General features: G+C 41.2%; 1 protein-coding gene across 8 annotated transcripts in view; it reads right to left on the bottom strand.

Moving 5' to 3' along the window:
- The window catches only part of FREM1 (FRAS1 related extracellular matrix 1), a 102,902-nt gene that overhangs the window by 47,939 nt on the left and 28,089 nt on the right, over positions 1-26,874 (bottom strand). For 4 of the 8 annotated variants that reach the window (XM_039545102.1, XM_039545101.1, XM_039545103.1 and 1 more), the window contains 13 exons: positions 24,216-24,347; positions 18,661-19,005; positions 17,897-18,039; positions 16,544-16,740; positions 14,894-14,984; positions 12,713-12,880; positions 12,161-12,369; positions 11,694-11,787; positions 8,938-9,190; positions 7,060-7,257; positions 5,528-5,713; positions 2,674-2,870; positions 1,226-1,451 (listed from right to left, as the gene is read on the bottom strand). In XM_039545102.1, the coding sequence (XP_039401036.1) occupies positions 1,226-1,451; positions 2,674-2,870; positions 5,528-5,713; positions 7,060-7,257; positions 8,938-9,190; positions 11,694-11,787; positions 12,161-12,369; positions 12,713-12,880; positions 14,894-14,984; positions 16,544-16,740; positions 17,897-18,039; positions 18,661-19,005; positions 24,216-24,347 (2,439 nt within the window). Of the gene's footprint in view, positions 1-1,225; positions 1,452-2,673; positions 2,871-5,527; positions 5,714-7,059; positions 7,258-8,937; positions 9,191-11,693; positions 11,788-12,160; positions 12,370-12,712; positions 12,881-14,893; positions 15,013-16,543; positions 16,741-17,896; positions 18,040-18,660; positions 19,006-22,501; positions 22,553-24,215; positions 24,348-26,874 lie in introns of those variants that run through there. The other 4 variants (XM_039545100.1, XR_005600612.1, XM_039545107.1 and 1 more) reach the window with 4 other exon arrangements.

Raw genomic sequence — 26,874 nt, 5'->3', positions numbered from 1 at the left:
CCGCTCCGCTTGAGCTCCTCCCGCCCCGCGGCCGCAGGGGGGCAGGCGGGCAGGCGCCCCCCAGAGCCCTGCGCAGCGGCACTGGCGCTGGCGGCGCGGGTGCGGCGGTCGGCTCCAGCTGACCCTGCGCAGCCGCGCGCGAGGAGCGAGCGGGCGGAGCCGGTGCCCCCCCCCTCCTGCGGCATGTCCAGTGTCAGGTCCGCAGGTCCCCGGTGGACCTCCGGCCGCAGGGGCGGCGCATCCGGCCGGCCCAGCCTCCCCCCCCTCCCCCCGGCAGGGCGCCGCCATTTTTGCGCCCTAGGCAACAGCTTGTTTTGCTGGTGCCTAGAGCCGCCCCTGCCCAGATTATCCACCAGAACGGCACAGGCTAGAGTGGCCAGCAGGTGGCTAGACAAAGGAAGATAGAGAGGTCATACTGCAGTTCTTTGCAGTGGAACTTTAGTGGAAGGGTACTGAAGTGATAAGGTCTCTAGAAAGAGAGAGAGGAGGGGTCACACAACTGAGATGGGGTGACTAGGAAAGACTGAATGACTAGGAAAGACTGAGGAATGTAGGATGAGTACCTGATATTTTTGTGTCTACTTTTTGGGGAAGGAGATCAGATACAGTGGTGATGGGTGACCTTATAAAAACAGAGGGAGAATATATTTGTCCTCAGTGCTCTGAGGCCCAAATTCTAATCTTGAGTTATATAAGTGTAAATCTATTGAAATCATGTTAATTACTTCATTGTTCTCCAGAATATCAGAGTAGACAAACAGGTTTCAATTAGCTGGTCATGGTTAACAATAGAGCCCCATCTCCTACCTCTATCACGTAGAGCAATTTTCTACCCATGACTACATAACATTCTTAAAAATGACCCAGAGTAGATACTAAGTGGCATTAAAAAGTGTTAATTAAAACATACTGGCTAGCATATTTTAGACCTTTCATTTTCCAAAGCAGATGATCTTCACTAAGGGTTAGAAAACTGTAGTATTGTCCTTACAGGAAACTTGAGCTGTAGGCTTCCCAGAATGAATTTCTTGAGAGATTCCCAAGGGATTAAAAATGTTGAACTTAGAAAATGCCACTTAGATTTAATTTGCTATTCTTAAATTTTCCTATGAAACTATAGCTAGGCCAGGTGAATAAGTGATGAATGTTTCTTACAAGGCCACTTTGTCTGGTATGAATTTTTAAAGGAACAAAAGGACTGATGCAAAAGAAATGCTGCATTTACCATTCTTAAGAAGCTCCATGGAAAAGTCATGCACAGGACGTTCCTGATTGTAGTGACTGTTAATGAATCGTTTGTAACTCATAATATCATTGCCATAAACTCCATTAATGAGGAATCCATGCTGGGGTTGCTGGACAACGGTAAACATCAAATGATCTTGAGGTACATCCAGATCAATCACATTGATTACAGAGGGATCCAGTTCTTTCATTTGGCCCTCCTGCACCTGAGCAGCAAAACAAAACAAAGCAACAATAACCATGATTTTTCTGTAGAAAGAGTAGTTTCTTTCTCTCTTTCTTTCAGAAATAGAATCCTCTTCCCTCTCAGAGAGCAGCTAGGTCCCTCCCACAATTCAACAGAGGTGCCTCTGAAACCAAAAGGAAAAAAAACAACCCTCCACCTCCTTAGCAAAGATTCTTTTATTGTTTAAAAGTCTGATTCTTTGAGCTCTTACTTACTTACCAGCATAGTGCTTACTACTATGGCAGCCTTACTGAAGTCAATGGGACTATTCGCAGTAGTAAATGTTGTTATGCTCAGCAGTAAGTATTTGCAGGAACTGCCCCTTATAGATCAACAAAACACAAGAAACCAGCTCCCTGATTCTCTTCTCTCTCCTGGGGTCAAGCTGAGAATCTGGCCAGTAATGAATAAGAAGATGCCCTTTTTACATGGTCATGCTTATGACCATAACCACTCTTACATACATTAAGAGGCAGCTACATGGCAGATCCACACAGTTTGAAAAAAATTAATATTGTAAAACATTGCACATATACACAATTGCACATCAGTTCTTTGGGATTGATGACAGGTGAAATACTGACTCTATTGAAGTCAATGGCAACAGGGGCTGGGATTTCATTCTATGTTTCCAAGGTAATAATATTTTGCTTCCTCCCTCCCCCCCCCCTTTTTTTTTGGTCAACAGGAAAGTTCTTTTTTTACCATGACAATTTCTTTTACCAGAGTATTGTAAAGGAAACTGAGAATCATTCAAATCATCAGTGAAGTGGCTTTTAGCTCTGGCCATGCTGAGTTTTGGGGTCTTGAAAAATATTGGAGCTACATCTATGTGTGTATATACAAAAACATGTACATACAAGAGGTTAGATAAATATACATAGACATTACAATAAATCAAGTCTGCTCACGTAATTAGTTAAAACACTACTAAAGTTGGTAATTGGTGAAATTCACTCTTGTGCAGAGCACCAGCACAAGGCCCGTGCAACATTAACACCTTATTTTAAGGGCTGATATGAGACTTATGTGTTGAATAGGCCTTGTGTTTCCCTGCACAGGGCTGAATTCCACTCAGCAGACCAAAAGAAGGGGATAGGTTTCAGAAAGATGCTAATATGTATATTAAAAAGGAGCCACTGGCTATATATTTTCTGGCATAGAAAGTCATTAGATATCTAGTATTTCGTATCCTTCCTTACAGTTATGTTCCTTGCTACGAATTCTGGGACTTCATCATTTGTTGGGTTGATCAGGACATAAAATGGGGTCTCCACTGAATGATGCTTCCCATCAGTGACATAAATCATAAACTGGTCTGAAGTTGGTTCTGTCCTCACATGCCTGGACTGCACATAATTTATATGCAAGGCTTTCAGGTGTTTCAGCTGAAACGAAGCTTGAGAATTCAAAGAGATGACAAATTAACACATTTATTCTGATTCCCTTTCAACAAACACTGTAACCCATTAAACACTTGTAAATCCATGCTCATTCCAGGTTCAAATAATTTGGGTTTTACATATCTTTAAGCAGACTTAATGCTGAGGAAGCAAGGGAATATGGACCCTAAATAAAACACACCAAGTTTGTGTCTACACTATAGAGGGACTATACTGGCATAATTATATTTGTGTAACTACACCGGCATAATTCCATAATGTAGACACAGGAAGGATTTTTTCTATCAGTATGGGAACACCAGTTCTCCAAATGCAGTTAGGTATATGTTGATGGAAGCATTCTTCTGTTGACATAGCTGTGTTTACACTGGGGGGTTAGGTCAGCATATTTATGTCAGACAAGAGTGGGGTTTTTTCACACCCTTGACCGACGTAGCTATGTTGACCTAACTTTTAAATGTAGACCAAGCCTAAAGAGCACCTGGAGAAATGTTAATTCTCCGATCTCAAGGTGAAGTTACATCAGGAATGAATTTGACCTGTCATGTTCAATTTCTTTCAAATCCAACATAGCTCAGGAGGCTTGGAGCAAAAAGAAATTCAGACTTTTCCCAACAGAGGTAATCTCACATCACTGTGAACAGCGTCTTGCTGCTTCTTACACTGCAGTTGTAGATGTAAGCCAAGAGTGGCCCTCCCAAACCAATCAAATCTGCTTATGATCAGTCCAATGTAGGAAGTGGCTTAGGTAAATTGGACAAGGCAGGAACAGATCTACATCACAGTTTCTTAACTCTTGTGTAGATTTCTTTTTCATTTAGAGTCAAAGTCTGCCTGGCCCTTATATGAGGGTGGAGTGGAGTGACAGAAATAAAAAGCCGCTCCTCAACTCTTTGTGCAGCATGTATTAAGGGTGAGTTGATGCTCAAGGTAGCACAGGGACTGTTGCTTCTTTATTTGTCTGGGATACATTAGTGCCCAAAGGGAATATGGGGAGGGGGAAGGAAGAGCCATGGCTGCTTTCCTGCCAATCACAAGCCAGCTCTGCTAGCTAGCCACACAAGGTATGTCTACATAGCCCAGGAAAGTGAGCATCCCAGCTTGGGTTGACAGTGGATCTTTACCTTTCCAGACTTCTGTACCCCTTTCAGGAGTATGATTTGCCTTGCATACCCCCAAGTTTCTCCTCACTTGAAAATCACTCGCTTACAAAATCACACATAAAAATACAAGTGTCACCGCACACTATTACTGAAAAATTGTTTACTTTCTCATTTTAACCATATTATAAATCAATTAGAATATAAATATTGTACTTACATTTCACTGTAGAGTATATCGAGCAGTATAAACAAGTCATTCCGTGTATGAAATTTTAGTTTGTACTGACTGCACTAGCCTGTTGTAAAACTAGGTAAACATCTAGATGAGGCGATGAACCCCCTGGAAATCCCCACGGGAACCCATACCCCTGGTTGAGAACCACTGATCTAGACAATGCTTTCAAGTTGTGGCTTGGACTGGAGGTTGGGCTCTGAAGCCCACCCCCCTCCATAGGCTTCAGCAACCAAGCTGCAACTTCAAGGCACTGTCTACATAGCTATTTTTAGAGCACTAGTGTGAGCCGCATTACCCCAAGTCTGTTGGCCCAAACTCGGAGGTTTGCTGTTGCGGGCTGTATAGACATACCCATGGAGGGAGTATATTGCATCCTGTGAAAGGATGTAGCAGGGCACATGCTTCACCCCTCCTGCCCCCCATACACTGGGGAGCTCCAAGAAGCACTCTATCTTCCTGAGACCAAATGCCTCACATGATACTCCTTCTGGAATACTGCAGCTCTACACCACCCCTCACTATGGAAGATGTGTGGTTTGCACAATCTAGCCCTAAACGAGTAAATGCAAGTAAGTAGATAGGAAAAGGTTTGCCTAAATAGGGACTTTGGTGGGATTTTCTGAAGTACCTAAATGACTGAGGAGCACAAAAAACACTGGAAGTCATTGGGACTTGTGCCACTCAGTCACTTAGAGCCTTGTGAAAATCCTACCTATCTACATTTTCAAGAGTGACTAGTGATTTGGGGGTGCCCAATCTGAAACACCAGTAAGAGCCCTGACTTTCAGAAAGTGCACCACACTCGTGCTCTGAAAATTAGGCTCCTTTAAAGTGTCTGAAGATGGACACCCCCAAAAAAAAATCGAGGCAACCAAAATCACTAGTCATTTTTGAAAATGTAGGCTTAGAGCCTATCTGGAGGCATCCGTTTTTAAAAATCTTGCCTATAGTACTTTACTAATGAAAAACAGAAGTGTGTGTGTGGAAGGAGGGAGTACAGAAGAAATGTGAAGTGACAGCGTAGAGAAAATAGGTTAATATATTGTCATTTCTAACACAGACTGCAGCTCAAATGTGTAAATCTAAATATGCTTAATTTATCTGAGTGCCGATTCTTCACATTCACAAGGTTACATTCTCTCTGAATCCCCCCCAGCCTCAGTGCTCTTTATTTATGTACACCTGCCTTCTCAATAAAGACTAAATTAAAGCATGCACCTGCCGTGACAACACATCAGCCTACTGCCTGGCAGTCCATTAGCCATGCATGTAACATGTACAGTATTGGTGTTCTTGCCATTATGTCTACACATACCTATACTTATACCAATGTTGCTCTTCTCAAACCCAGGGGAAGGTAGTATATTTTCAATGTAACCAAACTGGGGAGGAGAAACCAAAACAAACTCTAAGTCATCTGCTGCGGTGTCGGGGTCAGTAGCAAACAAATTGTTAGCGGTAATGACAGCTGAGAAACCCTCATCCACAACAAACATGGCACCTAGACACAAATGATATGATGATGAGTATTATTTAACTCAACTTACTGGGGTATTTTACTAAAGAAATTGGCACAATAGCTGATGGGAAACTGCACTACAAACAGGCTGGTACAAATGTTTTCTAATCATGGTATCAACTCCACTTTCTCATCATGTAAGCAGGTGGGTGAGGGGCAGGGGGAGGAAATCACAAAACAATTTTACTGATAAGCCATTAAGTATGGTTTATGTGCTGCTCAAGATCAGTTGTTACCTCTGTTTGTCAGAGCATTAATTGCCTGAGAGCTGTTACGAATTGCTCATAATGAACAATTTTTCATGCATCGGTGTTTAATTTCCCTGCTGGGACAATACTTCATTTCCAGAACATTGCTTGGGTGATAGGCTGCAAATTACAAAGCTACCCATACATATGTTTAAAGTTCTTTTGCAATACAGAACATATACATGATGACTACAGTAAACGGCATTATAAAATGACATTATAAAAGAAAAGATACGTCCATAGAAAGTGTATTTTTATGACAGGTACTATGGGCCTGATCCAAAGCCCATCAAAGTCAACGGAATCTGTTGACAGATTAAATTTAGGCTATCAACTACAAGATGACTTATTTTCTTTACTATTTGTTTTTTTGATCCTTGCAAGAACAATTGAAAATCTGGCTTCACAAGTATTAAATGAATTACGTGTACAATGCAACTTATCTTTGTCTTCATTAATTAACAGCATAAAGTGGAAGTACTATAAATATTACCCCCTCCCTTCATATGGAAAAGGCCAGTTTGTAAAGTGCATGCTAAGAAGTAATAGGTAAAGTCGAGAGATATTTATGGCAATATTTTTGTTTTGCACAACCCTGCGTTATCTAATCTGGATCCAAGTTCAGTTCTGAATTCTTGTGAAGTTCAGAGATGTTTGGATCTGGGTTTTTGGTTCAGGACCATTTCTATTATTCTATCTATTTATTACACAGAAGCGTATGGAGTACATTTTCAAAAGACTGAGGTTCAGCCTAATTTTCTGCAGGCACTTGCAAGAATGAAAAGTGGGGGCAGATCTGAGTACTTGAATCTTTAACTACCTGGTCTGCATACTGAGTCAAACAGGTAGGGGCAGTTACTCAGATTTGCACTTGAAATTGAATTCTAGGTGCAAACTGTGCCTGCAGAAAAGGATGCCTGTATGGAAAAATTGGTTGATATGATCTAAAAGTTTTGCATGTTTATCTTCCTGTCTGGTCAGTTTTTGGTGCTAGAAAATATTGAGAATCTAGCCTCTAGCCAACATCAAGTTATTCAGGATAAAAGATAATAGACTAGAAATAAAGAGGAAGATTTTCACCAATTGCAATGGATGGTGGCTGGTTGTCCACTGGAAATACACTGATGTTAAGGTCATATACTGGAAAGGAATCATGAAGTGGTACTGGAGGAGGAAGAAGTCCATCATAACAGCAGTCATTCACATCCATGCCAGCTTCACCATCAGAGATAACCAAGGTTAGGGTGTCAAAACAAGGCGTCAGGCCAATCTCCCCACCTGGAAAAACATGCAACAGATGATGTTCTACAATAAGAAACCAAAACTCAATGAAGCAGTGACTTCTATCAATTATGGACCATCCACAATATTCTCAGGGTAAATTGTGAGATAAAGAGGCTAAAAAACAACAAAATTAAAATGAAAGAGCTGAAACTGCTTGGTTCTGTGTTTTTCAAAGATATAACCAGAGTCTATATACAGCCCTTCTCTGCTGGAAGAGCAAGATGAAGAAATGGTATCTTAATCAATGCTATTTACTATAAATAATCTACTTTGTACCTTTTGCTGCCAGGGGTCTATTTCATACATGACCAATTAATGCTCAAAACCCCCTTGGTCAAGGAAGGGAGTTACTTGTCACAAATCCCCTGTGCATCAATGGAGAACAGGCCCATAATTCCTAAAACACTGACAATCTTCCTATGGAGGATGGAAATGCATCCATGTCCTGGACAGAATTGACAGAAGGACATATGAAGAAGATACAACATCATGATGCCAGGATGTTTTTATAGACTTAGAAATATTCACATCCATATGTGCTGCATATCCCCCCAAAAACTGACACTTTCAAACATGGTGGTTTATTGCTAAATGGACAACTAAATCCTATAATAATAAATGCTATTATGCCACCTCCAAAGTAACCTCAATTTTGCCCAAATAACCTCTCGGGGCATTGAGTCATTTAATTCCTCTATGATGTTAACAAATAAGTATATCAAGAGTGACCATATTCAACTGCTTCCCTGCCTGCTCAAATTACAGCTGCTCCTCTAACAACAGATAGAAATCACAATGAAAAGGTCAAGACTATTCTCAATTCTAGCACAAAATTATGAGCTAAGCACGCGCAGAACTGGAGATTCTGAAACAAGAGCTGGAACAATAGTGTTCACTCACATATAGAAGGAAAACACTTATTATCCAGGGAAAATCCTTGAAGAGTATTCTAATAGCCAAACTCTCAGGGAGCTGTAACTGGCCTTGATTTGCATGTGCAATCACCGGTGCTCTTTTGACATGCAAATACCTGGAGCACAAAATGTAATCAAATGAATCCAAACCATCTATGAAGTTTCTAGAAAAGTTGCTTTAATTTTAAAAACAAAACAAAAAGAACCCCTTGCTAAAACTATGGTTTTCTGTCAAACCACAACATAATTTACCTTCTAGTGCAAAAGGATTGTAAACTCTCCAGAACAGGTGTGGCTGTTGAGGACTCCCCCAAATCATTGGTGTTGTTCTTTTGAATCTCTATATCCCTCGCTGGAGTATAAAAATAATCTAATTTATCCAAACACAGGTGTGAAACATGTTCACAGTTGCAAAAAAATGTTAAGACTTATTTTTTTACCATGTTTAGGAACCGTGTTTTAGTCTAGGTATCGAGCATGGTAAATGTATTTACAGGTAGAAGGATTAGAATCATGACTCTATAAAGGGGCTATGAGATCACTTCCCATCCCAACAGGCAATTAGAAAGTGTTACATGACACATTTGGACCACAACTGTGTTTCACAGCTGTGTTTGCATGTGGTTATTTATATGCAGTAGTGTAGATGCAGGCTTTCAGCATCTCCTAGTGATGAGCTGCCAGAGTTATCTGGATTTACACAAGATCCCACGGCTATCTGGCTGGACCTCCAATCTAATGATCTTCTAGTCTCACTTACTAGTATGCTTGTAGGTCACTACTCCAGAGACAATGTCCGCTTGGGAGAAGCGATCCACGACGATACCAGCTTTCCTCACAACTCCATAGTAGGGCTGTCGAGCCAGCATAAAAGTCAGTTTCATGTCATCGCTGTCTGCGTCGGTAGCATAAATGTACTCTGAGGTGATGACCACTTCCTCACCCTCTGGACATTGTATTAGGAAAATGAGGCCATCTTTCATGATAGGTGGCTCATCATTTACAGGTAGCACCTAAACAGAAAAACACACACAGTTTCACGTTAAGTACACATCCCTTGTCCTTGCAAGCACAGTTCACTGGGAGGAAACATGGGGCATGCTCAACTAAAGTGAATGATTAGACTTTCAGATGTAGAGAATAGGCCAAAAAATTGAATAAATTACATGCATCTACTGAAAAAAGAGACAGAGGAAGATGGGAAATACTGAAAGGCTAAATAAATAAATAAACAAATGAAAAGGCAAACAAAATTTAAGAAACCGGTCTTAGCTCAGGCTGTATGCACTATCAAGCATTGTATACTAAATTAGTGACAGCCAATCTTTATTTTATAATGGAATTAAATCCTGGGTCCCTCATTTAAGAGGATCTCACAATGAAGTCACAATAATCTGACTGTAGTCAATGGGAATTTTGTCTGACTAAGGAAACGCAGCAGGATTCAGTCAGCCCCATGAATACATTTTTATCTGAAGCAGCAGTGCCATTCATAACCCATCAGAAAACGAATGCATGCTGCAATGCATCTTTGATAGGGCACGGATAGGGACCTCTGGACATAAAAGACATATCCTGATAACTTGTGGCCAGGGTGGAAATCAAGGAGTATAGGCCTGGCATTTTGGGCCAAGTTCACTACTTGTCTAAGCCAGTGAAACTCCATTGATTTCAGTGGAGATGCATCAGTGTACACCAGTGGTGAATTTGGCTTTTCAACTTTATATAGTTGTGAGTTTACCACAGGGGAAGGAAAATTAGGCCTTTTCCAACTAACATTCTGGGGTTTTATAAGCCTTCAAGTTGTATAACAAAAACAGTATGAAACTCAGATGATGCTCTTTTATGGATTACACAAAAAGAAAGAGGAAAAAGGAGAACAAATCCAAACTACACCTACAACGGTCTAATGGTTGGCACCAGATACTGTCAATCGGGACACTGTCAGCTGAATTTCTAACCTTGATGATTGTAAAGAAAAGCTTGAAAATGTGCCCTGAGTCTGACCTCAGCTTTCAAAACACTGACAGTAAATAAAAAGAGCCCCATATGTATTTTTTAAAAATCTCATAATTTTAAAGCCATTCTCATGATTCTCAGGGGCCACAGCTCATGATTTTTGAGCACTTGGGACAGCAACACTGCAAAATCTCACACATGTGATTCCCTATTGCTAGTGGGACACTGTGTGATTACGAACTGGAGCATGATTTGGAGGGGCGAGGGTTTACTAGATGATCTCTCTACTAACAGGTGGCCCACCCTATGAAAATGGTTGGCAACTCTGGCTTTAGGGAATTGCTGGGACTGATTCTAGTTCTTCTCTAGCAACTGTGCTTTAATATTAACTAGCATGTAAATACACATGGCTTCAGCACTCCAGGCACTTCTGCATATTTTTGCCCTGTAACTGGGTGGCTTGCCTTATTAAGGGCTAGAGGTTTGGGGCCAGCCAACCCTTCTTACTAAGATGGCACAGCTGAGCAGGGACCACGTGATTCCCCAATAAAAGCAGTGGGAAGCTGCAGACAGAGGGGGGATGTGTGGCAAGCTGTGGCAAAGACTGCAGAAGAGCTTGAGTGAGCAGGCTCAAGGTCAGGGACAGCGGATTCCTGGAAGTAGAAAAAATATCCAGCCACGTAGGGCTGAGAATGGCCTGTCAAGGCTGGGAAGAGCTCCAGAGAGCAAACCCGTGGAAATTAAGAAGCCCCAGGACAGAGTTTTGGAATTGTGTCTTATGCCAATAAATTGGACCCTGGTAGAAAGGGCATTATTGAACAAAAAAGCTTGTGTGGAATTTTTTAAAGAAGCCCTTTGACGGGTGAAACTGAAGTAGGGCGCTGCAGAGCCATCTCTGGCCATAAGGGGGTGCTCTGGGGGAGGTTGCGTGATGATACATCCTTTATCTTTATAAATACAAAGTACAAAGATCTTACAGGGACTCTGTCAAATCAAGTCCAGCCTCAAATTTAGGTTTTGTAGAAACAAACATTTACAAAACCTAATGGTCAAAAGATTTTCTGATTTTTCTTTAATTCCAATGAAAACATATTGGTATAAAAACTTGATTGCAGTTTTTGCAAGCCAAGCCAAACCAAGCCAAGCCAAGCCAAGCATTCTGTGGAGTTATTAGGAACACAAATATGGAAGGAAAGTTTGTTTTTAAAAAAATAAAGGATATCACTTTGCTGTGTCCCTCTAAGTGTGGAATTTATATCTTCAGAAAGAAAACTCTCTTCCACTAATCTGACACATGCGCCATGTTTAATTGTGAGGATTCATTCCTGACAGTAGTGGCTAAGCAGGAGCAGGTGCAGATGTCTCATCACTTGTACCTGCCAAATTTTCTCTCTAACCAATATTGTCACATAAGCTCCAAAGCGAACAGCAAAAAGCCCATCTAGTCTAACTCCTTCCAATTTCTGAGGAGCTCTGAAGGCTTTCAAAACTGATACATTATCATTTTCTATGCGGATGAATGCCCTCATGAGTACAAGCAGGAAGCAACACACTGACCTTGACTTGTAGTACAAACTCTAAAGAATTAATGCCATCTGTGGCTGCAAAGAGGATGTCATCATGCAGAGTCTCAGAGCCATCATGCTGATACCTGTGGGAATTAAGTTCTGCACTAATTTCACATGGACAATATGTGCCTGCATCAAGAAGAACACCAAGCATTGCAGGACAATACTGCCCAACTACCCATCACAATACAACATGGTTTCCTGACTCAGTTTTACGGCCTGCTCAGATGTGGCAGTTCATTCACCATGTGGTGGTGATATAATATTATTTTTAATGCAAACTTAAGAATCTGCAGAGAACATTGTAGGCCAATGTAGGCCAGCTGGTGTACATTTGTTGAGCTCCATTGGGGTCAGGCTTTGCCAACTCACACAAACTGAGGCTCTTGGAATTTAACACCAGTTTGATTGGTGAGAACGAATAGTAACAAAACTAAAAGCAGAACCTTTTCTCACCTGACTTTTAATGTGTGCAAGTCCTGGCAGGTGAACCTGTCACCTTTGTTCATAGGAAATCCATCCAGTTCTACCATTCCATGCAGCGGCTGCCTCTGAAGGTAGATGTGGAGGTCCTCCTGTTTTGTGTCTACATCTGACATCAGAATATGGCTCCCTGTAATGGTGCACAGTCCCCCTTCTTCCACTTTCAAGTTATTTGTAAATACCTGAACAGAGGGGAAGAGATGAATTACCATTTCCCTCTGCACCTTTAAATTTGAACTAGAAAGAGCTTTTGGGTTTAAAAGATGAAACACAATAAATATCAAAACACCAAAGGCATAACTCGTCTGTCATATGCTGGGAAGGTGTAAGGAACTTACCACAACACAGAGCAAATATTGGCCCCAGCCACCAATCAGTAACAGATGGATCATTACAGCAGTATTCTGTCTAGTAAAACCATATTAATATTCAGAGATTCACTCTCTCCCTCCCTCACACACACACACACACACACACACACACACACACACACACACACACACACACACACACACACAGATGTACCTCTGGAGTTTGATTGTCCACTGGAAGAACTGTAATATTAAAGCAGATCCTATATAAAGTGCCTCCATGCTGATTGCTGACTGAAAAAATAAACTGGACATGCTGAGGTTCAGGCCCAATGTCCTGGATAGGGGGCATATAGGCAACTTTCATGTAGTTCACAGCATGCTGCAAAAAGTGAGGAAAAAAGAAAGAAAGAAAAAAGGGAAACTGTCATTTAAAATCTTAAGGTACGTTTTCAGAAGGATGACCTTTTCTTTGGGTATGATCTGTGCCCACAAAATTCCCTTCTGAATCTTTGCACCCACATTTCAACTACTGGCACAAATCTGAGTATCTGCACCTCTAGATAGAGATGCAAAGACCCAGATTTGTGGAGGTGCAATTTACAACTGGAAACAGAAGATGGGGGCCTCAGCCTGGATGAGGTATGCCATCCCCCAAACCTTTTTTATACAATGACTTTTAAATAATCACAGTCAAAGTGTAGCTGTTAATACTACATTCACTACTGTATCTGTACATCTCTGAATTCCAGAGATCTCTGAATTTGTCATTAGCAATATTTATTAATTGCACATCCTTTGTTTACCCAAATCACAACAAGATACTAAAGTAGACTAAAACTATCAGCAAAGTCTCCCATCCAGAAACTGATCTTATGCACCTGACTGAGTGATTCAGGACGCCAATTAGAAGGCTATAAGGAAAACTGCTTTGCAACATTAACCATACAGTAAATTGTAATGGCCGGGCAGTTTACAAATGTTAATAAGAATGGGATTTATTGAACTACAGCATAATAAAAAACAGCAACATGGTTGATAATTGTGGATGAGACCAATCTGGGAGGGGTTGCAAGTGCTTTGGAGGATTGGATTGACTTCAAAATGATCTGGACAAACTGGAGAAATGGTCTGAAGTAAATAGGATGAAATTCAATAAGGACAAATGCAAAGTATCCACTTAGGAAGGAACAATCAGTTGCACACATACAAAATGGGAAATGAATGCCTTGGAAAGAGTACTGCAGAAAGAGATCTGGGGGTCATAGTGGACCACAAGCTAAATATGAGTCAACAGTGTAACACTGTTGCAAAAAAAGCAAACATCATTCTGGGATGTATTAGCAGGAGTGTTGTAAGCAAAACACGAGAAATAACTCTTCCTCTCCTCTCCGTGCTGATTAGGCCTCAATTGGAGTATTGTGTCCCGTTCTGGGCACCACTTTTCAGGAAAGATTGGATTTTGTCCAATTTGTCCATGAGAAGAGCAACAAAAATGATTAACGTTCTAGAAAACATGACCTGTGAGGGAAGATTTTAAAAATTGGGGTTTTTTTAGTCTGGAAAAGAGAAGATTGAGGGTGGACATGATAACAGTTTCCAAGTACATAAAAGTTACAAGGAGGAGGGAGAAAAAATGTTCTTCTTAACCTCTAAGGAGGGGACAAGAAGCAATGGGCTTAAATTGCAGCAAGGGAGGTTTAAGTTGGACATTAGGAAAAACTTCCTAACTGTCAGGGTGGTTAAGCACTGGAATAAATTGCCTAGGGAGGTTATGGAATCTCCATCATTGGAAATTTTTAAGAGCAGGTTAACAAACACCTGTCAGGGATGGTTTAGATAATCTTAGTCTTGCCATGAGTGCAGGGGAATGGACTAGATGACCTCTTGAGGTCCCTTCCAGTCCTACGATTCTATTAAATTATTTAAAATTAAAACAAAAATGTGGATGCACAGAACTACTTCAACGGAGTTCAGCCAATGTGAAAGAATCTTAGAGGCGATAAGAAATCAGACTGATGGGGCTTTGCAAAACCCAACCATGTCCAGGTTGAACCCATCTCTTCCCCTGACATTATGCCCAACTCAGGTCAAATATTTGGAGACAAATTCAGCTCTAACACAAGCAAGTGCAACTCCTTTTGGTCTCAATAGGAGCTATGTCTACTTATGCGAAGAGTGCAATCATGGTAGACACTTCTTTAAAAATATGAATTGAGTTAGTTGAATTTTGAGTTTGTTAAATTGAGATAGTGATAGTACTGGCTAGGGTTGGTTTCCACTTCTAAGCCTCATGACAACCTGAAAGGAAGTGACTTAAGGAAAAATGACAGCACCACTGTAGTCAGTTCTTAAACAGGGTATGGTTCCAGTATGGAATCACTTAGTAACAAACCTGAGTGAATGATCTCAGTGCTGGTGCAGAAGGATCCTTGACTAGCTTGGGGATGCTGTCCACCATAAACAACTTCCCAGCATCAGAGGGGCTGTACAAAGACACATACACACTATGCGCTGATTAGCAAAACTTCTAATACAGGAGAAAAAATCATACAATTCAATCTTGTGCTGCAACCCCACCAACAGACCACTAGCTGCATAGAAATAAAATTAATTTACTTTTCTTTTTTCATTATCATAAATGTCTTTATTATGGATTTCAAACTGTGACAGAAAACTGAACAAAGGAATCACGAGCCATGGACTGGCCACCAAAAAGTAACACATACTTTACAATGAACAAAGTCCTGGACTTCTACACCAAAGTGTCCCCACACATTTCAGGCACTTTGATGATTTACACTGGCTGAGAATCTGGCCCTTCACATCCCTATCACTTGATATTTGCATTTTTCTTTAGATAAAAGAAATTCTATATTACATCAAATTCTTTAAATTTTTCAGAGGCTCATTTGAACCAATTTCTGACAACTCAACTTTCTCGTCTTTTAAAAGTGAGAGACAAGAACTTTTCCACCTCCTAAGGACCAATCTCTTGGCACAACAAAAGGCAAAGGCCACCCATTTATTTTTTCAAAATAACTTGTCCCGTGTATTGAAGATAAATCACACAGCAAAAATAATTGATAAAATTGAAAACATTGAAACAGAATTTTCCAATACTGGGACTTTGCCAAGCAACGTGCATCAAAATTACAAATCTCTTATTTTAATTTTTATATACACACAAAAAGCCCCTCCAAAAAGGCCATTTATTTGCTTTGGGAGCTTCAGCATGATCCCTACAGGCTATTTTGTTTAACCTCTTGCAAACAACTTCCGCCATTTTCTTTGCAAGGCCTTTAAAAATACTTGATCCACTCCAAAGCCACGGTTTTATTAAGATCTCATTCACACCTTATGGAACAGTTTGGACCCACTTTTTTCGGTCTTGAGTATATCGACTTCATATCATACATGCATATTAAAAGGCCCATCTCCCTCCTGTTATCCTCAACACCTGGCTTCTGAGTTCTCTCCTGCCCACTATAGGCTTTAGCTGCAGTTCTTCTGATTAGCCCACAGGCTTGTTCAAGGCTATTAACCATGTGCCCACCTGACAGATAACCATACCACTAAGTTACAGATTGACTCTCTGCTGGCCTGGCGCAAACCAGAAAAGTGTTGATCCCCAGCCCGAGCTACACAGTGGTAGTAAGCAAAACTCTTTCCTCTTGGTAAATTGGAGAGGGTACTGGTGCTGAACTCACCAAATGGGCCACCAACCATCCAATGGGCCACAGTGAAATACAAGATGAAGTCAAACAAAAGAAAAAAACATCTGGGTCTGTCTGTTCTCCGCCTCTCTTTTAACCACTTGATGTTGCCCCTCACATCCTGTTGCTTTAGGCTTTGACCCACATGATTATTAACACACTACGTCCTGGTCCTGCAACTAGCTCCACATAGGTAGGCCCATGCATGCAGGATTGGGAACTTAGTGTGTGCACCCAAGCATCAGCCTTACTTTGCCACCAACACTTCCCCTGCCACTTGGTGCCTGCCCATCTCCTGTGATGAGGAGTGTAAATTCACTTTCACATACCCAGGAGTAGAAGAGAAAAATGGGGAGGTGGTTACTGTGTAGATGAGTTCTCTCTCTTGTGCTTCTATGTCTATGAAATGGAGATGTTTCTTAGTTAGATGAGCTATCTTAGTTTCCTCGACAGTGAGGTGACGGGTAACCCCAGAAGCTTCTTTTGGAAGCTGATCATCCACAGGAATAATGTGCACTATCACCACCTAGAGTAAAGAATACAGAAAAATATCATGGGGTTGGTAGAATGTTGGAAACACACTAAATGTTCTTAGAATCATGCTTAAAACTCTGAATTTCTGTTTCATGGGAAATTTTGACATTTCAAAAAAGTTCTTTTCATTCTCATTTGAAACTAAAACAAATATTTTTGAAATTTCCTGCAAACCAGAAACAGAAGACAAGATATTTCAACCAGTAGTAAGTAGCAGCTGCCCTTAATGATTTTATATATTGTTATTTTTATTTTACTTTTAAACTATTACATTGTCATGAAATAATGTAAAAATAATAAAAATATTATAAAAGTAAAAAACTTTTTTTTAAATCCTAACATTTTAAAATTCAGAAATGGAAATTTGGAAATCGGAAACGGAATTCCAAAATGATTTTTTTGTTCTGAAGCAAGAATGCAAAATGGTCATATTTTTCAAAATGTTTCAATTTAGATAAAAGTAACATTTTCCATCAAAAGCACATTTTGAGAAAAAATTCTAACCAGCTCTACTTACAGTTTCACTGTTTTGTTACTCTAGGGTTGTGCAGAAGCACTGGTTGTCAAATATATCTTAAGAACAGGAGGGCACTGTACCTATTTTTTTTAAACATCCACACAAAAATAACTGATGGACTAATGTATCATATATAACAGAAATATACAGGAGGGCACATTTTAAATTCACAAATCTTGTCAGTGTGCCTCTAAAGTCAAGGAAATATTAAATTCAGTCAGCTCAATCCTCAGGTGGTGCAAATCTATTGACTTCAAAGTGGCTACTGCCAGTTAGTACTAGCTGAGGATCAAGCCCTTAGAATGAATTTGGCCTTTCATTTTAACATCTGATACAATCTCCATTAACACCTTTGAGACCTAACAATATTCTCCTGTCAGACAAAAATTAAAGAAAATAGGGTTGCTGAGTTATAAATGAGGGGAGAATTTGGTCTGGAGAATTTTATTATTGGCAATAATGTGCACACAGGATAGGATGCGGGTTGATTTTCACATCCTAGGCTGTGCTTTTAGGACTGGCAGTTAGAAAGAGGGAAAAATCACAAGATTTTCAACAATCCAATGTAGGAAGGTATGCTGGTGTCCAGACATTTACTCCACACTCTGCAAGAAATCCTCAAACGTAATACCTGTGGTTCTGAGAGATTGGGAGGGTCATGGCTATCACACAGGACAAACTCAAGGGAATCCTCAAATATTTCTCCTCCTAAGTGACGGTAGTAAATTAGTCCATTAAACAGATCTCTCTGAAGGAAGCCAGTGACAGGATACCCTGATGAATCAAAGAAGAAAAGAAAGCACATTCATAGAACTGTTTATAATTTTAATCACTGGTAAATTTGATCATCTTGATCCTCATAAAGAAGAGACCTGTTATATGGTTTCTTTCTCCAATGCATCCACTGACAGAGATTTAAAATTCCATCTTTATATCAGAAACGTTGATAAAACTTCATAATTGTTCAATACGAAGTAAGATCATTCCCAGTGATGGCTCTGAAGCCCAGTGGTGAGGGAAAAAGGTGAATTTATACAAATAAAAATGATCTAACTAATCTAGCAAAGGGATTCTGGGTCCAGGTATGGAATTAAAGACACCCCCATCCGCCCCACTCTCGATTTAGCACCATCAGTGCCATCATCTAATTTTCAGCTTGGTAGGAATCATTGTAGCAAGAAAGTCCCTTGACCACCCAAGTTCCTCTAACCAAGAAAGTACAACAGAAAAATATTCTTAGATTGAGAAAACTCTGGTTTAAATTCTGCTCTCGGTTACACCGATGTAAATCCAGAATAACTCCATTCAACTCAAAGGATTTACACCAAGGTAACCACAAGCACAGTTTGGCCTCCACAAAAGGAAGTTCATCTTGCTGTGGATTTCTTAGATTACCTATAAGGTTCGGCCCTGGTTTCTTCATGATTTCTCCAGCCTGTGGTGGTTTGGTAACATTAAAGAGTATGTAGTCATCACTGGAGTCCATGTCAGAAGCTTGAAGCATGGAGCCCTGGATCAGAATGGTCTGCCCTTCATACAGTTCAATTACAACATTGCTGATCAGGAAAGGGGGGCTGTCATCTTTAGGCAGGATATTGATTGGAAACTTATGGCGAATACTGTGGTGGCCATCAAAGATCCTAAATACCACAAAATCTTTTGTAGAGTCACTGTCATCATGGTGGTAGCGAACAACCCCAGCCCTAAGGTCAGAGACCGTGAACATGAATCCTTTTCCTCCTGTCAAAACAATGAAAGAAGACGTTTCAAAGATGTGTAATTCAGCCTCAGTATGAATTTTATTGGGGGGGGGAAATACATGTCTGAGTTAAAAAAACTCATTCAAAACCTATCTAAACAGAAAGTATTAACATGGTCCAGCATAGTTACTAAGCTATGTACTTTGCTAACAGTTACACAACTGTGGTGGCAAACACAACTTCCCACAATGCCAATACTGTCATATAGATCATTTGAAGACATCAGTGTTTGCTATCTACCACTCTTTCTTAAAGCATCACTCACAGTTTATTTTAAGCCCAAAGAGTATATGCTTTCTGATTACAGATCAATATTTCATTGTAGGCAAAAAGTAACATCCATTATTAATTATTATTATGTATTTGTACCTAGAGGTCCCAGACAGGGATAGAACCTCCATTGTACTCAGCACTATATGTTCACAAACAACTGTTCATTTAGGTAAAATGCCTTGAGGGTCAAATTCTGACTCTAGAGCGGGGGGGTCTCTTCAGGGGCACAGGGGCTGAATACTCTCCTACTTCAAATCTGAGGAACTGTCACAGATTGAAGTATCACTAGAGGAGGTTTTGGAATTAATTGATAAACTCAACATTAACAAGTCACCGGGACCAGATGGCATTCACCCAAGAGTTCTGAAAGAACTCAAATGTGAAGTTGCGGAACTATTAACTAAGGTTTGTAACCTGTCCTTTAAATCGGCGTCGGTACCCAATGACTGGAAGTTAGCTAATGTAACGCCAATATTTAAAAAGGGCTCTAGGGGTGATCCCGGCAATTGCAGACCGGTAAGTCTAACGTCGGTACCGGGCAAATTAGTTGAAACAATAGTAAAGAATAAAATTGTCAGACACATAGAAAAACATAAACTCTTGAGGAATAGTCAACATGGTTTCTGTAAAGGGAAATCGTGTCTTACTAATCTATTAGAGTTCTTTGAAGGGGTCAACAAACATGTGGACAAGGGGGATCCGGTGGACATAGTGTACTTAGATTTCCAGAAAGCCTTTGACAAGGTCCCTCACCAAAGGCTCTTACGTAAATTAAGCTGTCATGGGATAAAAGGAAAGGTCCTTTCATGGATTGAGAACTGGTTAAAGGACAGGGAACAAAGGGTAGGAATTAATGGTAAATTCTCAGAATGGAGAGGGGTAACTAGTGGTGTTCCCCAAGGGTCAGTCCTAGGACCAATCCTATTCAATTTATTCATAAATGATCTGGAGAAAGGGGTAAACAGTGAGGTGGCAAAGTTTGCAGATGATACTAAACTACTCAAGATAGTTAAGACCAAAGCAGATTGTGAAGAACTTCAAAAAGATCTCACAAAACTAAGTGATTGGGCAACAAAATGGCAAATGAAATTTAATGTGGATAAATGTAAAGTAATGCACGTTGGAAAAAATAACCCCAACTATACATACAACATGATGGGGGCTAATTTAGCTACAACGAGTCAGGAAAAAGATCTTGGAGTTATCGTGGATAGTTCTCTGAAGATGTCCACGCAGTGTGCAGAGGCGGTCAAAAAAGCAAACAGGATGTTAGGAATCATTAAAAAGGGGATAGAGAATAAGACTGAGATTATATTATTGCCCTTATATAAATCCATGGTATGCCCACATCTTGAATACTGTGTACAGATGTGGTCTCCTCACCTCAAAAAAGATATTCTAGCACTAGAAAAGGTTCAGAAAAGAGCAACTAAAATGATTAGGGGTTTAGAGAGGGTCTAAATCCATATGAGGAAAGATTAAAGAGGCGAGGACTCTTCAGTTTGGAAAAGAGAAGACTAAGGGGGGACATGATAGAGGTATATAAAATCATGAGTGATGTTGAGAAAGTGGATAAGGAAAAGTTATTTACTTATTCCCATAATACAAGAACTAGGGGTCACCAAATGAAATTAATAGGCAGCAGGTTTAAAACAAATAAAAGGAAGTTCTTCTTCATGCAGCGCACAGTCAACTTGTGGAACTCCTTACCTGAGGAGATTGTGAAGGCTAGGACTATAACAATGTTTAAAAGGGGACTGGATAAATTCATGGAGGCTAAGTCCATAAATGGCTATTAGCCAGGATGGGTAAGAATGGTGTCCCTAGCCTCTGTTCGTCAGAGGATGGAGATGGATGGCAGGAGAGAGATCACTGGATCATTGCCTGTTAGGTTCACTCCCTCTGGGGCACCTGGCATTGGCCACTGTCGGTAGACAGATACTGGGCTAGATGGACCTTTGGTCTGACCCGGTACGGCCTTTCTTATGTTCTTATCTTATGGAGCACCAGCACAACCATCCCCAGCTGCAATAGTATTTCCAGACCCTGAAATTCCCTACTGGAGGAGGGTTTCCACCATAGCTGTGGATCCAATGGTTGCACACACATGATGCCCCACAAAAAACGCCTTGTGTGGTGGCACAGAGAGAGCTGCAGACAATACTGCTTTACAGTGCACAACAGGAGCAAAGTTCCCCCGTGGAGCCTCTCTCTCAACATCAGAGGGGTAGCCGTGTTAGTCTGGATCTGTAAAAGCATGCATCCGACGAAGGGGGTATTCACCCACGAAAGCTCATGCTCCAATACGTCTGTTAGTCTATAAGGTGCCACAGGACTCTTTGCTGCTCTCTCTCAACAGTTATCCCGGCTGCCATGCCCTAGGGCCATACCAGTTCCCAGGCTTCAGAAGCCTTCTTTGCTCCATAAACAGGCCCTATGATTTGGCACTTAGTATTGCCAAATAATATAACATGGCATACTCAATAGTTGGTAGAAATGTTGAGCCTAATTCAATGCCCACTGAGGTTAACAGGAGTCTTTCCATTGAATTCAGTGAGCATTGCCTTTATTAGTAATCCCTATCAAACTAGTTATGCTTAACTGGAATGCTAAACTCCAGGTCTGGATATCTAATCGACTTGTACAAGACAAAAAAAAAATATATTGCTGAAAAGTTTATTGAGGGCAAGGTTGTGGATTGCCCCGTGTGCCCATGGAATGGAGTTACTAGCATTGCTGGGAGAGCAACTTCTGTGAGCCAGATACATCTGGCTGCACAGGTGTGTGGGAGGGAAAGGACCGGAGTATGGAAAGAGCATTGACTCTACCTCTCAACATGCCAGCTGGTGCATCTCCAGTATACAGGGAGATGTAGTCTGCTCCGGGTAAAGGGCTGAATCAGAACACCTACCCCCCCCCCGAAGCAAGGAGGGAACCAGGGACCGGATTGTGATTCTGAGTCCCAATTCTCTGTTTGGGTGCTGGGGCAGTACAGCTGCACTTGTCTTACTCATTGCTAATGGTAAATCCACAGCCCAGCCCTGAATTTATACATTAAAGGGAATTCTGTGAAGTAATTATTTGTAAAACCAAAACAACACATATGACGGAAGACTCCAGAGAACAACTTGCTGGAATACAAGACATATATCCTTTTGGATAGTTTATGTATTGTCTCTTTTATTTTCCTTTTTTAATATTTACCTTATTGTCTTCCACATATGTGTTTAGATCTCATTTATATTTTTGTATATCTGAAAATTCAATAACATTTTTAAAAGTTTAATGATTTTTCTTTTATTTCAACCACAGGATGGATTTATTTTACTTAAACATTTTCCCAAACACAACAGCATTGTGCTAGTGCATAAAAACCAGAAAGTAAAACTGACGATCACAATGAAAATGAAACAGGGAAGTCTCATTTCATTGTCAAGCCGAGTAAAATGTAAGAAAGTATCATAAATAGCAACGTAGCATAAACAGAGAAAAATCACTTCGATCTTCAAAATTCTTTCAGTTTTATAATCAAAGCTATTAATAAAAGAAGAAAGGATTTTTAAGGGTATGATTGTTATATTGATAATGTTTCTTTTTGCTCCAAAGAAACTACATTAACAGATTCCTGAAACCTCACTCTGATCATACTCATCCATGGAGCTACACTAATGTAAAAATTGTGTTAATGGAATACAGAATTAGGCCCTACATTTTTAAAGTAAAAAACTATTCCTCTGCACTTACTGGTATAAGGAATGCTTAAGAATATTGTAATGGTATGCAATAACATTCACTACATGAAATATTATCACCCTGAAAAGTCAAGTTTGGATTTGATTTACTGCAATATTGTAAAGGAGTTTAGGTCCAAAATTTGATAAAGTTTTTATAATCCGCTGGAGAATAAGCTCCAGATTCTAAATAATACCTATATTTACTTAGAAGCTTTCCTCAGTTAGCAAGCTCCACTATTCTTTAGCCACATCTTTAACACATTCAAGGCAAAGGAAAATAATTACATTTGAGCTAGGTCACGTTTACTCAAATTGAGTGAATAGTTTATTGAGATATAGTTTATTTCCTTAAATTCACCTCTTTTTAAAAAAATACCCAGTCTTAATACTTCCCTTTACATTATTCAACAGCAGTAGAAGTAGCCAGACAGCAGAGGGAGCAAAACTATTAGGTAACAAACAGTAACAGTAACAAAACTGCTCCTAAAATAGCATTAATGGAACTAAAGCCATCATCGAGGGTGCTTTTGATAAATAGGGAAGGAATAAATCCGTGCAGAGCAGTTCTAGTTTTTGCTCCCTCTGTTCAAATGCTGGTCATCTTAATGTTAATTGAAACTCTGTATAGAACATAGTTGCAAAATCTTTTAAATCAGATACTGTTTAGTCATTTAGATCTTTGTGCCTATCAGTTAACAATCTACAGAGCTTTTCTGTTTAATGTATTTGTATTATATAACATGAGAGAGAGAGAGAGAGAGAGAGAGAGTCAGCAAAGGGAATAAACTTAAACAATTGTTTATACAAAAAAAAAGGTAAAGATTGGGCCTTTCTATCAATCTTTTCCACCAGTGGGGCTCAAATCATATGGGATTTGGATCCAAACTAGCCATGGTTATGGTTTTGCTAATGGACACGGAGTTTTGCAAAAATAAAAACACCTCCAGTTTTGCTCTTCTCTACAAACAGCATAGAGCAGTATAACGACATATCTGCCCTTACTGTCCTCCCAGAGATATTGGTTTTACACTGGTGTAACCCATAGACTTCAGTGGTCTTTAGACATCTCACTCCCAATGATTTCAGTGAGAGGTAGGGACCTAATTACCTTGGTGTATTCCACCTTTAGTGGATCGAATACAATAATTTGTTTCCAAACCCTAAAGAGGAAATGGCAATTTACCTCTTACAGTGAGCCGTCCATGTTGTAAGCCGTCAGCTGTGACCAAGCGAACACCTCTGATGTTGTCATTGTCCACTATTTGAAACTGCTGCCATGTGATTGGTCGGGACTGCCCTTCCAGGAGATCGAGGCCTACAAAGAACAGAGAATAGGTTCAGCAAAGCGTGTGTTTATAACTGGATGACATTCAAGGCTATCAAGTGTATCTATTGTAGTGCTTTGTGCAAACGGTCAGGAGAAAGAACAAATTAAATTCCATCAACATAATTGCTTCAAATAGGCATTTCAAAAATAACCTAAAGCCCTACTAGCAGCTTTCATTCCAGGCACCTTTACTTTAGTCAATGCCCCTCAGATCTCTGTTACAGAGGAGTAAAACAGTTTGGTTCCCAGCTATCGAACAAACTAACTTCCTGCCTATGTACTTTCCTGACAGTAAATCAGCTAAGGTGTTCCTGTTGAGAGCTCATAGACTTGAATGTCCAGGAGATGGGAGGCTGGAGTTAGTGGAGTGCCTTTGGTTCTGGTATTCACTTCCTTTGTCAATGCACTAGAGCCCAAAGTTGGTTGACCTTCAAGGCACAGTGCATGGCCCAACTTTTTACTTAAGCATACGTTTCAAGTTCGGTTAGATACGTGGACACTTTTGTCTAAGGGTAGGCTAAGGACTGTTCTTCTCAATACGCCCTTCTATCGTGACAACACTGCTGCTACAGTCATCTTCAGTCTTAGAGATGGGTTGGCCACTGACGCGGTCTATCTCAGAGATCAAACTCACTGCTTGATTTCAAAGGAATAGCACTGGTGTTAATTTGGTCCATGACGTGTTTTCAGATTATATTCTTAACTGTAGCATAAATGTACTATAACAGTAGCATAAATATTGCAACTAATGCATATTTATAAATATTAACATAAATTAATATATTAATATTGTCAAAACAGCAGATAAGGCTAGAAAAGCCACACAACTCTCTGACGCCACTTTTAACTCCCTCTCCAACAGAATCCATTGGCCTGATTTAAGACACAGATCATCCCCCAAAATAAGGTGGGTTCGCATACAAGGCGGTAAAGCTCTGACATGCTGCTCTGAGCAGTATGTTAAGGGGGCCGGGCCAGGCCGGGACCGAGAGGTTCAATAAGGGGCAGAAGGTCTTGAGGGCTCCCCCACCAGGGTCTGGGGGGCAGGAGCTGTGGAAGGGCACTTTTGGGGGCCCCGCAGTCCCAGAGTGGCCATGGGGATTAGCGGGGGGCTGGGAGCAGCCCACTCTGCTTCCCTCATCCCGGCCCCAGCTGTGTCGCTTGGGGGTGGGGGGGTTTGAGGGAAGGGATCCCCCCGCACTCACCAGCAGCAGCGGAAGCAGAGCAGCCTGGCCCCAGCACACTCCACTCCGCCAGCTCCCAGCCACAGCGCTCCGCTTCCCGCCGTAGGTGAGTATGGCGAGGTGTCCTTTCCCCAACCTCCCCGCACTCACCTGCGGCAGGAAGCAGAGTGACACGGCCCCAGCCTGCTCCGCTTTCCTTGCCCCGGCCCCAGCCATGTCGCTGGGGGGCGGCTGGGGAAAGGTCCTGCACTCACCTGTGGCAGGAAGCGGAGCACCATGGCTGGGAGCTGGCGGAGTGGAGCAGGCTGGGGCTGGGCTGCTCCGCTTCATGCCGCTGCCGGTGAGTGCCCGTCAGGGGGCAGGCGGGGGGGGTGCATAGGGGTCAGAGCAGTCAGGGGACAGGGGGGTTGGGTGTCTCTGAAGGGGGCGGTCAGGGAACAAGGAATGGGTGGGGCTAAAGCAAGTTTGATATAACGTGGTCTCACCTATAACGTGGTGAGATTTCTTGTCTCCCGAGGACTGCATTATATCGGGGTAGAGGTGTATCTCCTGGGTTAGCTCATAGATTTTAAGGCCAAAAGGGACCATTATGATCATCTAGTTTGACTTACTGCATAACACAGATCATAGGATTTTCCCAAGTGATTTCTACAACAAGTCTGTAACTTCTTTAGAATTGACCTTTAAACAGCAGGAGAGCATAGGTTGTGCAGATTAATATACAAAGAGCAGAGGGAATTATATGGGAAACAAAATAGGAAGCAAGCAGGGGCGGCTCTAGGAATTTTGCCGCCCCAAGCACGGCAGGCAGGCTGCCTTCGGCGGCTTGCCTGCGGAGGGTCCATTGGTCCCGCGGCTTCAGCGTGCCTGCGGGAGGTCCTCCAAAGCTGCGGAACCAGCGGACCTTCCGCAGGCAAGCCACCGAGGGCAGCCCGCCTGCCGCCCTTGTGGCACCGGCAGAGCGCCCCCCGCGGCTTGCCGCCCCAAGCACGCACTTGGCGTGCTGGGGCCTGGAGCTGCCCCTGGAAGCAAGGTATTTTTTTAAAGAGTGACAGAAAGTAAAATGTCATTACTGTTTTTAATTAAGATACAGAATATTTTCATTTTCTCATATTCCCATTTCCCGCTTCTGTTACTCTGCATTTTCATTCTGCTTCATTCTGACATTTGTTCTAGTTTCTATGACTGGGTCACACCAAAATAGAGAAGGAGAAAGAAACAAACAAATACAAACACACCTACACCCCCAAACTTTTAGCTGGTCAGACTGTGGATCCATACCTGAACTTTGTACCTTCAACCCATTTCTGCATCAACATACATTTAGTAGC

The sequence above is a fragment of the Mauremys reevesii genome, linkage group 6, assembly GCF_016161935.1.
Source record: "Mauremys reevesii isolate NIE-2019 linkage group 6, ASM1616193v1, whole genome shotgun sequence".
Lineage (NCBI taxonomy): Eukaryota > Metazoa > Chordata > Testudines > Geoemydidae > Mauremys > Mauremys reevesii.
Note: the sequence above shows the minus strand (reverse complement) of the source record. Positions and strands in the feature narration are given on the sequence as shown.